This window comes from Haliotis rufescens, unplaced genomic scaffold, assembly GCF_023055435.1.
Source record: "Haliotis rufescens isolate VD_foot unplaced genomic scaffold, xgHalRufe1.0.p SCAF_11, whole genome shotgun sequence".
NCBI lineage: Eukaryota > Metazoa > Mollusca > Gastropoda > Lepetellida > Haliotidae > Haliotis > Haliotis rufescens.
In genome coordinates this window covers 17,168,355-17,182,696 of record NW_025963791.1, presented here as the reverse complement: position 1 = coordinate 17,182,696, position 14,342 = coordinate 17,168,355, and the positions used below count along the sequence as shown (strand labels likewise).

Here is a 14,342-nt window from a genome sequence, read left to right as displayed (position 1 = left end):
TGCTGAGAAACCTACAAACAAAATCAGGGACATTTGTATTATCGGATTAATGATCAGTCCGATCATGGAAAATTTAGTAATATTTCATTATCCTATCCAAGTACGTGAAACTGTTGCGAGCTAATTTACTTTCCGAGTCAAGCCTATACTTAGAACCTTTATATACATCTAAAACATTATTTCATTGTGTCTTAAATCTCAAAATGTTTACTCCTTTTGGAAACAAGAGTCATCAAAAAGATGACATATCCCCCCGGCAGCTGTCTGTTAAGTAACCACAAGTAAATGTGCAATTCTGTATGTAATGAGTCAAGAGTTGAAAGTTCTTTAAGAAGCATACATTATTTACCAACAAAAGATCCACCATGGTCGCATCCATATGAAATGGAAACTAAAACGTGTGTTTCTGTGGTGTTTTTTTATGCAAACAAATGACAAATTACAAGAAACAAGCGTATAGTCAACAAAGTCATCTATATCCCCCACCCATTTTAACACGTTATAGTCCCAAACCAGGTCACTGACCCAACATTTCTCTTAGCCCATGTCAAAATAGCTGCAATGGAAATTCTAAAATAAACATTTCTAAAACTCCTTAATATCAAATGGCACCTGTTCAGTATGTACTTTATATATGGACATGCAATACTTGGCAAGGAAATATTTAACAGTTTATTTGTAATACTCCATAAGTGAACCCACCCTATATGAAAACTTAAATCCAACTTGTTGCCATGGAAACGTAAAAAATAAAAAAATAAAAATTCCTAAATAGCAAAAGGCACCAGTTCAGCATAAATCTGATAGACATGCAAAGTTTTGTAAGAAAGTTTTGAATGGGTTTTGAGTTATGCTCCGGAAACGAACTCTACCCTATAGAACCTAAATCCAACTGGTTGCCATAGAAACATAAAAAATAAATAATAAAAAATTTCCTAAATAGCAAAAGGCACCAGTTCAGTATGTGCCTGGTAGACATGCAAAGTTTTGTAAGAAAGTATTTAACGTTTTTTTAGTTACGCTCCGGAAACAAACACCACCCTTATGAACCTAAGTCCAACTTGTTACCATGGAAACGTAAAAAATATAAATTTCTAAAATTCCTAAATAGCAAAAGGCACAACTTCAGTGTGTGACTGATAGATATGCCAAGTTTCGATCAAATACACTGAATTATTTTTGAGTTCTGCCCCGGAAAAGGAAATGATTACAGACGGACAGATGGACGGAGGGACAGACGGATGGACAGATGGACTGGCTGATCGCTATATCCCTCCGCATTATATGCTGGGGGGATAAAAACCCAATAAGCGATGAATAGATGAGTGAAAAAATATTGGTTACCCACTGAAAAATGTAATAACCCAATTAAAATAGAAACCTTCGAGTGAAAACTCAATTGCTCAAAAAGTTATCTGAATACCTCAGTCCTACTTGTTGCTCCTCTGAATCCTGTGATTCTCAATCCCAGATAACCGCACCCACTTAACCACACATTGAATAGTCAGGACATACACTTTAACGCTTGTGATACTAACCACTTTTGATCCCACAGGCAAAGTTTCCTGAGAAACAAGATCATTACGTGTTTGTTATTAATTACCTCCCTAGCAATTCACACTTAACCCCTCCATATTTTCTCCCCTTATCACAGCTGCTGTTTCCAACACATCGAAGAAACAAGCTACGAGAGGACATTTATGTAACAGCCGTGGGGTAGACTCAGTGCATGGAATCCACTAACCGCACTTGCCATAATGAGCGCCATGGTTGCTTAGAAAATAAATCCATACACAACAAGTTAAATTTTGTTTTCAGAGATCGCGAAGGAGCGGACAAACTTATTTCAAATGTTGATGAAACTAAAACTAAAAAGATATGAATCATTCCACTGGGGATGGGATCAGGGGGAGTTGTTGCATTGATATTGAGTTGCATTTTTGGCTGGAGGTCTGCAGTCGTATTAATTTGGAGACGCATTAATTTCAAGATTTACAGTATACATTACTTACAGATTGGTCAAGAAGTTGGCCAGGGGGCCAGCAGTGTTATTTTCAATATTATTTTCTCATACAGTCACATGTGTCCATCATACAAGGCAGATGCAGGCTATTGATTTATATAATACAGCTACATGATTAATTGCAAAGAACATGAACGAAGTGTGGTTTATTTCATGATAAATCAATGTTCTATCATGACGTCATTTCTGGAGATTCAAACATGCGCTTGCAACTTGATGACGTTGTATATTGGATGACGTTATTTTTGAGAGGGTAATGTCTAGTAAGTTGTTCCCCATAGATGTTTTCCCTAATTACAGAGATCTAAGAATACAGGTTTAACCAGAACCATACTTATGAAAATGCAGATTTAATAAATTTGTGAACCTTTTAACAATGAAATATGTTAAAATACAGCATAAAGTCCTTTGTATTTATATACTACTCAAAAGAAGTTAAAGAACACACAATATTTTCATATTGCTGTAGTTAATCTGTCATGGCACAAAAATAAGGTGGTCCTTAACTTTTTGTGAGTAGTATAATTCCTACAAAACAAAATCCTATGATCACATTAGAGACACCAGCCCAACTTTGGAAAAAACAGTGGTGCTTCTGTAGTACTAAAAAGGTAATATGAAAGAATTGAGCTTTCTTTAATTTCTGTCGAGTAGTAGGGGCACGGGTGGCCCAGTCGTCTGAGGCGCCACGATTCGCTGTGCAGTGTTGCGTCCCTTGGGCACACCAGAAACCTATGATTGTGGGTTCGAATCCCGGTTCGCCCCAATTATGTTTCTAGGTTTGTCAGCACCATACCCTTGCTCGTGGGTTTCACCGAAGTGGTAAACGTCTAAGACCTGCATCACTCCAGGCTTTCCTCCGACATTAAGCTGACACGCCGCGATATGACTCGGAATACTGTTAAAAGCGACGATAAACTTAATTCACTCACTCACTCTGTCAAGTAGTATACCATGCCTTCATGTTGCAGCTGAAACTAGTATACTGACATCAATGTGATCCATGTGACATAAATAACGGCAAAAATGCAGTATACCAAAAACCTTCCGCTATTTTGGTAAGGGATGTGCACAAGCTTATTCCTTAGTAATGGTTTCTACGGTTTTCAGACGCCATTTTTGTCATCTCGCTAAAACAACAGAGGGTTTGGGGGGCTTGCCCCCTACTCAAAGGCTTGAATTAAATGCTTTTGTAAGTATATGAAATGTTTAATTACAGCGACTAGATACAAAATATGAGTTTGCTGAAATGTGGCTCTGACGGATGTCACTGATGAGGTTGTCGCACGCCATGATAGAACTTCTATTTTAGAGTACTTTTTCGATATTGATGTCCATATCTGTGGTTTAGGCATTGCTTTAAAATTCATTTTCAAGGTTTAATCAAATTAAACCATACAAATGCAGATGGTTAATTTTTTCTGCTTATTTTGAGCTTTATCGCCCTGTTTTTCAAATAGTGATGCTGTCGAGTGCGGCTTTATTAGTAACATCAAACAAACATGGCGGATTGGTGTCCGGAATAATGCATGTGTACCTAAATAACTTGGTTATATGTCCACATAAGAAATTGGTACCTACAACAGTAATAGAATAATAAAGGTCATGAACTGTTTCAAGACAAATTCCATCAATGGACATGCTGGATATTGGGATGTGGGGCCAAAAAATTGTTTGACTCAAGTTTCCTTTCTTTTTTGAAGTTCTGACTGAAAATATTCTCTGTCTCAAACAAAAGTCCCAGCCCCCTACACCCATCTACAGGGTCCCTTCACAAAGAATAAATACACTGTACAGTAAACTACGGTTATAATGAACTCAGAGGAACCACTATGTTTAGTTTGTTATAATCATAGTTTGTTATAAGCATATTTACTGTATATATGATCTGACATAATATATACTACTCAACTTTTGACAGGGATAACAGATGTCATTCTATTTAAATATACACTGACATATACCGTATTCGAAGTAATAAGAGCCCCGCTCTAATAAGCGCCCACGGCGATATTTGCTAATATATTGGCTAGTGACCAATACCAATTATTACCCCTTCCGATTGATCAATGTACACAAGACTTATTTATTCGCGTATAATACGCGCTCATGTGTTATATGCACCCTTAATTATGGACAATTAAATTCTGGAAAAATTTATCTGTCGTACATAAACATTTTAGGCTGTCAGAATAAACCACGAACTTACCCTTTCAACTCTGTTTTTTTCACTAAAATAATATTCCAACAAGAGCCCCCTATTTATAATTTTGAGAGCACCCTGGGCGCTTATTACGTCGAATACGGTAATGAGAATCAGTTTTGTATATCATGGAAAGTTAAAAAAATAACCTTATCAAAAGCGGAGCAGTATATATATCTAGTCCTACACACTCCAGCTATAGACATAATGCTCACTACTCTCCTACCTGGGACATATATCCAGGAGCTCTCTTTTTACTATACACATATCAAGCAATAGATATACATGCATTGCTCTGCCCCTAGCATTTAATTTCTAGAGGAAGTATGACTCTCTTTTTACCATACACATATCAAGCAATAGATATACATGCATTGCTCTATCACTAACATTTAATTTCTAGAGGAAGTGTGACTCTCTTTTTACCATACACATATCAAGCGTTACATATATATCATGTGCATATGGAGTGGTCCATTCTCTGCTATTTAACCTAAATTTTGTTCAGTCAATTAAACTCATCAAATAGTAAGTCCTGAAAATGATGCCAAGAGCCATGTTTTAGCCAGTGTTTGCACAGCTTGCTGACAACCAACTTCAAGTGGTGCATGTGGTGTTTGGTCTGAGTATCTCTTACGCTGCATATAGACAAAGCTCTGTATGTTTATGAAATCACTTCCTGGAAGAGCATGTTTCCATGAACTGTTTGTTGTTGTTGGCTTCTAGTTATTAAATGATAATGGATTCAAAACAATGTTGATCAGATAATTCTATCGTACAGGATGGACATAAATAAACACTGCATGTGTGCATGTTTGATAAAGAAAGATTTGTCGTAGCAGAAAGGCATTATCACTTTTACACTTCATCTTCGCGTTTACCTTGATGAAGAAATAAGAACATGTTTGTGTTGTTAAGGACAGGTGTTAAATCAAATAGCATGCACTTTGATAAACGACACAAATGTCAGCTATTTTAAAAATATCATCAAACTGCATGTGTGACTCTTAAAGAAAAAATTAACAGTTGTTATCTTCACACACAAATGATTGTAAACAAATCTACAACAGCAGTCTGCATAATAACACCTGTCCATTCATTGCAACAACTTGTAATGTTCACAAGAAATACTAAGTACATCCCACTTTACAGAAACATAATATACTGATGTCTGTTGATATCATTGAAATTGTTAGACATTTGGCAATGCTTGTATAGCATGCAATGCAATTAAGAGACAATAATGTTAATATGTAATTTAAAGATTGCTAGCTGGCTGCACTGTAACTAAAGCTGTATTCGCCGATGATCTACATCTATGCTGAATAATGATGATGATGATGTATATAGCTAGCCATGCTATAATACCAAACAACTGATTATTTGTGTAAGACCACTGTTCTTGAGTCATAAAATGTTTTCTGTTGAACATCTGCTTAATGAGTATTTTTATCAATTTTTAACTGGAGACACACAAGTTTCTGTTCGGAATATAGAGGCCAACCTACCTGAGGGCAGACTAGAGGAGGACACTGTCGAGGGTAGCATGTTGTCTGTCCGTCCTTACACGCACACTTGGTGCAAGCAAGGGGAGACCACTCTGAACCGTCAGGGTAGTGAGTGCCAGTCGATCCAACACATGATCCTGCAAATATAGAAAAGCAGAGTTCAAGCTGCAGTCGGAACATTCTGGCCAAGTTTTTTTGGTTAAAGCATTGTATGGCCTGTACTGATGATATGCGTTGAACAAGATCAAATAAAAGATCATTATGTCAACAGGTTATTCAGCTCAAACACTTTATAATAATGCAAATTCTACCATGACATTGAAGAATGCTTCTGATTGGTTAATAAAATTTCAATTTTCACATTTGTTCCTCTATTGAATTAAGCCTTTTCACATAAAATCCATGTTTATGAATACATCAATAACCTACATATCAATCCATGAAAAATGGCTGCTGATCATCCATTGTTTAATATTGGAATGTTTACATATATCTTAGGCGACAATTGTTTTGACATCCATGCGTTTAACCCTGACGGGTTGGATGATGAGATGACAACACTCAGGTCCAAATTAAAAATAGGAAGGCATCAATTCTACAATCTCAAATTGCAAAACACATCTCCTAAATCAACAACCCTGACCAACTACAAAGTTCCTTGTCATATAGAGAGCTGAATAACACGTAAATAATTTTACAATTAAAACAATTGTAACATGACTGTTATGACAATATCCGACAAAAGCAATAAACAAACTGTTTCAGTTCAGCCTTCAAAATTACTACACCATATCTAATCTTGAGATAAAGAGAATTAGTAATATATCCCAAATAATTCACCTACATACAACAAGCCACTATCAGGCAATTACCACCCAATCAAGATTAAGATGAAATTTCTTCCAGCCAATAGTGACTTGATTCATATCAGTCTATATATACACCAACTCGACTAACATGGAGGCTCTACAGTAAGCTGGCATGAAATACTGTCCAATGGGTAGGGTTTCACTGAATTAGTGAGTTGGCTGCCCTACAGAGATGAAAGGCCTGTTATCAGCTTGAAGTACCTGTATGTCCAGTGGCCACTCACGCCACTTGTACTCACACAACACCTCTTGTGAGGCCAGCGATAGGCCAAGTGTTAGTAGAGTGGGACAAGTGGTTGTATCTAACATGCAAGTGGAGGATATATTTGTTATACCCTTCACTGAGAGAGGTTATGATTTCTCTGTTTATGGCATCAGCTGTAGCTCACTGGAAACCTTTAAGTCACATTCTAGAAGCTGTATTATCACTGAAGACACAATTAACTTCTGATTTCAACTTCCATATTCTATTAATGAAATAGTTTGGTACAGGTGCTTGGACCTTTCATGCTATCACTGTCTTCAGTGTTTGATTCTGGTCCTATGAATCTAAGTATCAGCATTAGTAGTCATGTTAATATTCAAAAGTGTTATTTTCCAAATATCTGACAGGGATATACTTTTATTAACTGTTTGAGTGAACTTATACATCAAGTGTTGGCGTGTAACAGTTGAATAATGCACTACATTATCTATAGTTTTGATACTTGTTAAAATAATGGATATAGCTACTGTAAGTACAGCTACCAGGAGGTACAGGTGGCCCAGCGGCTCAAGGCCTTGTGCAGAATGGCATCAATAAGGCATGCAACAAACCTATAGTCATAGGTTCAAATCCCATATTTGCCATGATAATGTTTCAAGGTTTGTCAGCACCTAAACCCATGCTAGAGTGGTAACTAAGACCTGAATCACTTCAGACTTTTATCAGACATCAAGCTGACATGCCTTGATATAACTGAAATACTGCTTAAAGCAATGATACACCAAACTCACTCACACTCACTAGATAGTATTTTTTTGGTTTATCCAAATTCCATATTGTTTGAAGAGATTTGGGTTTCTAAGTGGGCACCCAAGTTCCCCAAAATATTGATTAATCCATACCTTATGAATGTATCATGAATGTATCACTGAATGTTTCTGTAATGCTTCAATGGACTGTACGAGCAATAAGCATAGACCCGAAAAGCCATTTATAGGTAGAGACATATACAATCACTCTTTGTACGTTGGTTCACCAATGAAACCTGTGAAGAACCATAAACTGATTCAAAGGAGGTCTTGACACTGGCCAGGTGCTGTATTCAAGTTATTGACCACTTACCTCATTGAGACATGAAACATGTCCCTTCTGAAATGACATCAGATATCAAAATTGTGTCTACTTTGTCATCCGTCAACTTCTAAGACATGCCCATCAAACAAGACTGATATATTCAAAGCAAACAGTTGTTTCTATGGCCTCTGGTATCCAGGACTAACAAAGAATGATGGTACAGCTAAACCTGTACATTAACTACTACTGCTACTACATTACCTGTGGTCAAGTGATCATGAAGGTAATACACACCTGCTTACTGGTACACTAAAGTATGTAGCAAAGACGTGCGAAACCATTATAATGTAATCTTGTTTAAATATTGGTAATAAATATGTCAGCACTCAAATTTGGGCCTCCAAGTGGTTTGGGTTCTTGATTACCTGTCTGGTGGGTGCCAGGTATGTGGCTAGTACACAACCATCATGCACAAGAACTAGGTTTGATTCCCAGCCACATAGGTTTACATGTCAAGTCCACTTTTTTTTGTGAGTGTCATATTGGAAGCATTATTTTTAGTTCAATGGATATGAGGCCTCTCTTAGGCTAAAAAAATATAGTCTTGATTCTCAGGCACCACCTGCATGATCATAAAGCATGTTTTGTTTTTATTTCCATTCAAAAACAAATAAATTTTAAAATCCTCAAATATTCCAAGTCCAACAGTAGTCAAATACTGTATTCGAGTATTTTACTCACCAAGGAATACATTTATGTAGGGAGGCCCTTTCCCAGGTTGATTGTACACAATTGCTTATTGATTACACAACTGTTTATTGGTTACATACTAGTTTGAACAACCCCCCCAAAAATACCACTGCCTGCCCGCACTATATTTTCAAAAAACCTTGCCTGAGAACCAATTCTTTTATTATTATTTTTAAACCTATCAGTATGTTGCAAAATGACAAATATAACAGTAAAAGTTTAAACTTCACACTTCAATAGTTACTTTGCACATTTTTTTACTTTTTTGCTCTGAAAACAATGTGTGACAGATGGAAAGACAAACAGACAGAACATGTTTCTTTATTAAACTTGGCTGTGGCAGAATATATAGTATGACTCTATATTATCGTGGGCTCTATAATATCGCAGTACCGGCAAATGTTGTAATCCACAACCCCTGTCCACTGTTTTTTTTTTACTCATGCAAATCTAAGCACGATATTTCATTGTTTGATGGAATACAGGACTTGTGGTATGTCATGCCTACTCGCAAGTACACACACTAACTTTTTTATGATGGTTTCTGGAATGTTTTTGAAGTGGAATTACCCCTACCTCCATTCAAAATTGATTAGAAAAGAACCAATTTGTTTAGACGATGTCCCTTGACCCTGCCTTGGTCATATGCATACTGAATATGCATAATTCAAAACAGGAAGTGATGTAAACAACATAATCCACACGTATCACACCACAAAATAGCCATACCGTGATAATATAGAGTTGCCCATCCTTGAGTTGCTAATGCCAAGTAGTTTGTTTACCAAACTCGTTAACGAAAATCAGCATCGATCAATCCTAATTGATGTGTCATAAAATTTGAACAAAGAACTAGAAACATTTTCCGTATGACATATTAATAGGTCTGTAAGCGTGCACCAATACTACCGTGACAATATAGCGTACCATCCTATTAACAAGAGGCACTGCCCAGGAGACTCCCAACACACAAGACTTCATGTGGGATAAGATATGATACTCTAAGAATGGCATTTCATCCTTTTTTGTTCATTGTTCACATTTACAGACTCAATAGAACATTTTTATCAGCATATTCTGTTTTTCATTAATCAAGGTGGGTGTGTTTTAGAGGTGTGTTGGTCTGTTCAGTGTCGGCTGTAATGACTGCAGACTGTGTCCCAACACGAGAGCATGTGAGCTTTAATTACTGGACCATAGGGCACAGTTACATGGGTCACACCCCTGTAAGCTGATCAACATGTCTAAATACTACGCTCACTGGCATCCCTCATTATCTAAACCCTCCATGTTGTAATCGTAAATAAGATATAACTTTCAACCACTGAGATCAAATTATCTTATTTATATGTTCTTAACAACCAGCTTGAAGCTAAAGACTTTTATTTATTCTATCATGAACATCTGGCTGGCATTCATTTTTATCAAAATTATATACTTATCTCAAGCACATGATTCCAAAACCAATTCAATCAAGCATTTAAGATACATAATTCTAAGTGAATTTTAACTTATGATTTTCCATATTATCCTAAAAAGAATTCTCAAGATGAAGGGACAAAGGGGTAGCCTTGTGGTTAAAGTGTTCACTCGTCATGCCGAAGGTCTGAGTTAGAAGCCCATTTCAGATATACCCCACTGTGATATTGCTGGAATATTGCAAAAAGCAGTGTAAATCAATACCCACTCACTCCACAAGTGCATGATGAACATGCATGTATAAAATCTTTACTTGCAATAATTAAGGAATATTGCAAACATTAAAAACATTACTTTCATTCCAGTACAAATGGTGTTAATACAATTTGACACCTGAACAAGACAGTGAAAACGGTGCATTGTAATAGTAATACTATAGTTTCAGGTTAATGATAAACACTTGGAATGAATATGAACAAGCCCTCATCAGGGAAAATGAAGTCACATGACAGCCATGACAAACTTGTAACAAAAACTGAGCTATATTCACCAGTTCATATTACACCTTATTCTATAATCCTTCATGATAAATTCAGTATAACAATCCCCATGCTGTTTAAGACATTGATCAAACAGGGGTTATTTTGAGCTGTTGTTTAATATTTGAAAATTCATATGTTCTGTCTTAATAAATCATGGATATAAATACATTTCCCCCTGTCCTGTAGATTGTAACCAACAATTTATAGAGCTTCCCATCCTGGCTCCTGTAGGTGCCTGGCAAGGGGTAATCTGTCCCCCTGAATGCATTACAAGGGCCTGTAATAGATGGCAGAGATAGGCCTTCATAGTGGTATACATCACAGCCAGAGTTGAAGATGATTAATACAGGGTCAGAAGGTGAGGCTCTTCCCAGTCAGGGTATTGTGTGATGTTAAATGGTTTGGATGCACTGCAGTTAATTGTTTTCCTGGGCTACCATGGGTTTCACAGAGATCAGAAGGTGTGGTGAAGTTAAATGGTATGTGGAATATAGGGGGGTGTATATCAGTGTACGTCATAGTGCTGTACAGTGTGCTAACAGAACAGCAGTACATGGAATCTGACTGATAATGCCTTGCTGTAATAGGTTGGGAGTAAATGAAACCATATTGTCCGAAAACAAATAACTTGATTTATGGATCTCAGACTAAAAAAGTTAGTTTGACGGCACTGTAGCTCACCTGGACAACAGTTTAAAAAGACAACAAAAAGGAATCGCTGTCAGCATTGATACTCAAATATTTCCTTTCTAAATATTGAGGAATAAAAATTAACATTAAAATATGACCAAATATGAAGTCCTCACCAGGTGAAATATACCGGGTACATGCTAAATCTTAGTTCTCTCAGTATGGCAATTTCAGGAGTGTACAGAGCCAAATATGCATTTTTAGAGGACAGAAGAGCATGTTCAAAACAAGGTATACATTTAAAATATCACCAAAACTGGAACATATCTCTTGAAATCCACAACTAACTAACTATCAAATACCAAATTTGCTGTGGTGGCCATATTAAAAATCAGATTCAGGATTCAAACCCCTTGAACATAATTGTCGGGAACAAACATGTTCAGTTTAAGTTTCAATAGCCCAGTGGTTTGTGAGGAGATAATATTTAGTGCATGAAAATGCGCATGGTCAAAGTGCAGTGGTAAAAATAAACTAACCAATGACAAAGCAATGGCCATAAACATCTGCTTCAATATGGCTGCCATAGCTATAACAAGAACAAGTGAGAGAAGACTTTTTATGTGTCCACCTTCTACTCAAATCTCATAGCACCCAAAACTGTCCCCCTGAAAGCATTTTGCCCTTAATCTGAGCTACTGACCAAATTTTTCATATATTCCAAAGGAACACAAAAGGTCTGCCTTAATAATTCTCCTTGCCTCAGGAAACCCATGAAGATCCGGGGTAGAATAGGTCTTCAGCAACCCATGCTTGACGTAAAAGGCGACTATGCTTGTCAAAACAGGTGACTAGACTTGGTTGATGCATGTCATCTTTCCCAATTGCGTGGATCGATGCTCATGATATCAATCACTGGATTGTCTGGTCCAGACTCGATTATTTACAGACCGCTGTCATATAGCTGTAATATTGCTGAATGCAGCGTAAAACAACCAACCAACCAACCAACTTTTCGTCAGGAAGCTTTTCAAAAGAAAGAGTTATTAGGGTCAGGTATACAATTCTTTATGAACAAAGAACACTTTATTCCCAGAAAATGTCATGACTAGATCCCCCTATCTATTAAAGCTTGATTCCAGGACAAATGAGTGAATTAGGTCAAACACCACTGTGAAGATTATTTCAGTCGTATCACAGCATGTCAGCTTGGGTGGAAAGATTGAAGAGATGCAAGTCTTATACGTTTACCACTTCGGTGAAACTCACAAGCATGGGCATGGTGCTAACAAACCTAGAAACATAATCACGACAAATGTGGAATTCAAACTCAGGATCATATGTTTCTGGCTTGCCTAAAGGACACAGCAGTATTTAATGCAGCATACTATAAGACACATGGAATTAATGTTTTTGGTATTTTATCAAGCAGACTTTCTTTTCCATTAACATTTAATTAACATTTTACATAACATAATTTAATTAATATTTAAGTAAGACATCTGACTGAAGCTGACCCTGGAATCTATGTAGATGAAGAAGATCTTAACTCAAATTAGCAGAAATGGCTGCATCAAAATATTCAGAGCATATCCTTGCAAATCCAATACAAGGTTGTGTTTTTCATAGTTAATTGGCAAGGATATTACAATTTGCAAGGTAATGTAACCAAGCCATTGTAATGACCTTTTCAAGCAGAGGAACAGTTGCTATGCATCTATCTTTAACTGTTCTAGGAAACCATCTTGAAGACATTTGTGGAAGAATTCCTTGGACCAACAAGGAATCAGTAATGTGTAATATGTAACACCCAATCCTTTCACTGTACAAAATACCACTGACTTGCAGACATTGTGTTTAACACTTCCTCAGATGACATGATAAACCCACAGTGCCTTGTAATCTAAACACCATATGTTATGTGTTTGAATGCTACCATAAACAACATGGCTACCAGTGCAGCACTATTACAACACATTGGGTGATACTTTTAGGAGATAGATAAACTTGAGGTAGTCTAACTGTAGATTAGATACCTCTTATGTTAATTTAGAGCCATTGTTATATGCATCGTCAAGTAAGCTATCAATAATCAAAGGAACTAAACCGAAAATAGATATACTTTAAAACTACTTAAAAACATATTTTCAATTTAGAATCTTATTGCTATAAACACATGATAAAAAGGATTACAAAAATAACTTTAACAAAATATGGTCACTTTTATTCTCAGCATTTGATTCTTAGCTTTCTGTTGCTACATGCTATGTTTGAGTCTGATTGTGTGTTGCAACCTTTTGGGTTTGAAATAAGAAAATGTTTGTTTCCAAACCTTGACATTTTTAAAGAGTGTATTGTGTCATTCTATGCCATCCAAAATATGTTTTTGAAGGAATACTGTATTACTCTACAATTCTGGGAACAATAAAAAATTGAAAAAAAGAAGGCTATCAATATGTCAATGTATTCATTCACAATTATTTTGTGTGAATAGGCTTATGTTTGAGGTACCTGATGGAATTAGCTACTTCTTATTTTGACTCATATCCTATAACCCTCTAAACCCATGAGTAACACTCTTTTAATAATGTACTTTTTCAGTAATTGGTTTACATGACAGATATTATTGCTGACATTTGACATTTATAGAAATATTCAAACCAATGTAATGTAACATACCTAACTTATGAGCAGGCTAACTAAAATCACTGGTAGGTTCAGAAAGTTTTCAACATTAGTCGAAGAAACACCCATTGTCTACTTCTAGGCACCAGGTTATTGTGATGTCACAACACTGTATTATTTTGTATTAAAACAAAACACTATGTATGAATGAGGGACATACACTTATATACACTTATATGAGGATCAGTCACACATTAACAATTTTCTCAGATTAACAACACTGTATGTCAAATCCGACTGGTCATAAACATGACAACACATTAGTTTGTTAATTTATCATGCAAAACTGGCTTCAGCAAGAGATATCACAATGAAATTGCTTCCTAAAGCTTTCAGACCATTGTGACATCTTTGGTTACCATGACGTCACAATCAAATGACATCACTAATTATTCTGCCACTGATACTGGTTAGTTGTACTTTTTACACAAGAC

The 14,342-nt window shown here is 36.3% G+C and overlaps 1 protein-coding gene across 3 annotated transcripts in view; it reads right to left on the bottom strand.

The window, feature by feature from the left end:
* LOC124152035 (extracellular matrix organizing protein FRAS1-like) overlaps positions 1 to 14,342 on the bottom strand; it is a 132,678-nt gene that overhangs the window by 76,038 nt on the left and 42,298 nt on the right. For all 3 annotated transcript variants that reach the window (XR_007219938.1, XM_048392333.1, XM_048392334.1), the window contains exon 7: positions 5,735 to 5,871. Coding sequence is in view for 2 of the 3 variants with exons in the window: in XM_048392333.1 (XP_048248290.1) it covers positions 5,735 to 5,871 (137 nt within the window). In the remaining variant the exon portion in view is untranslated. The remainder of the gene's footprint in view (positions 1 to 5,734; positions 5,872 to 14,342) is intronic.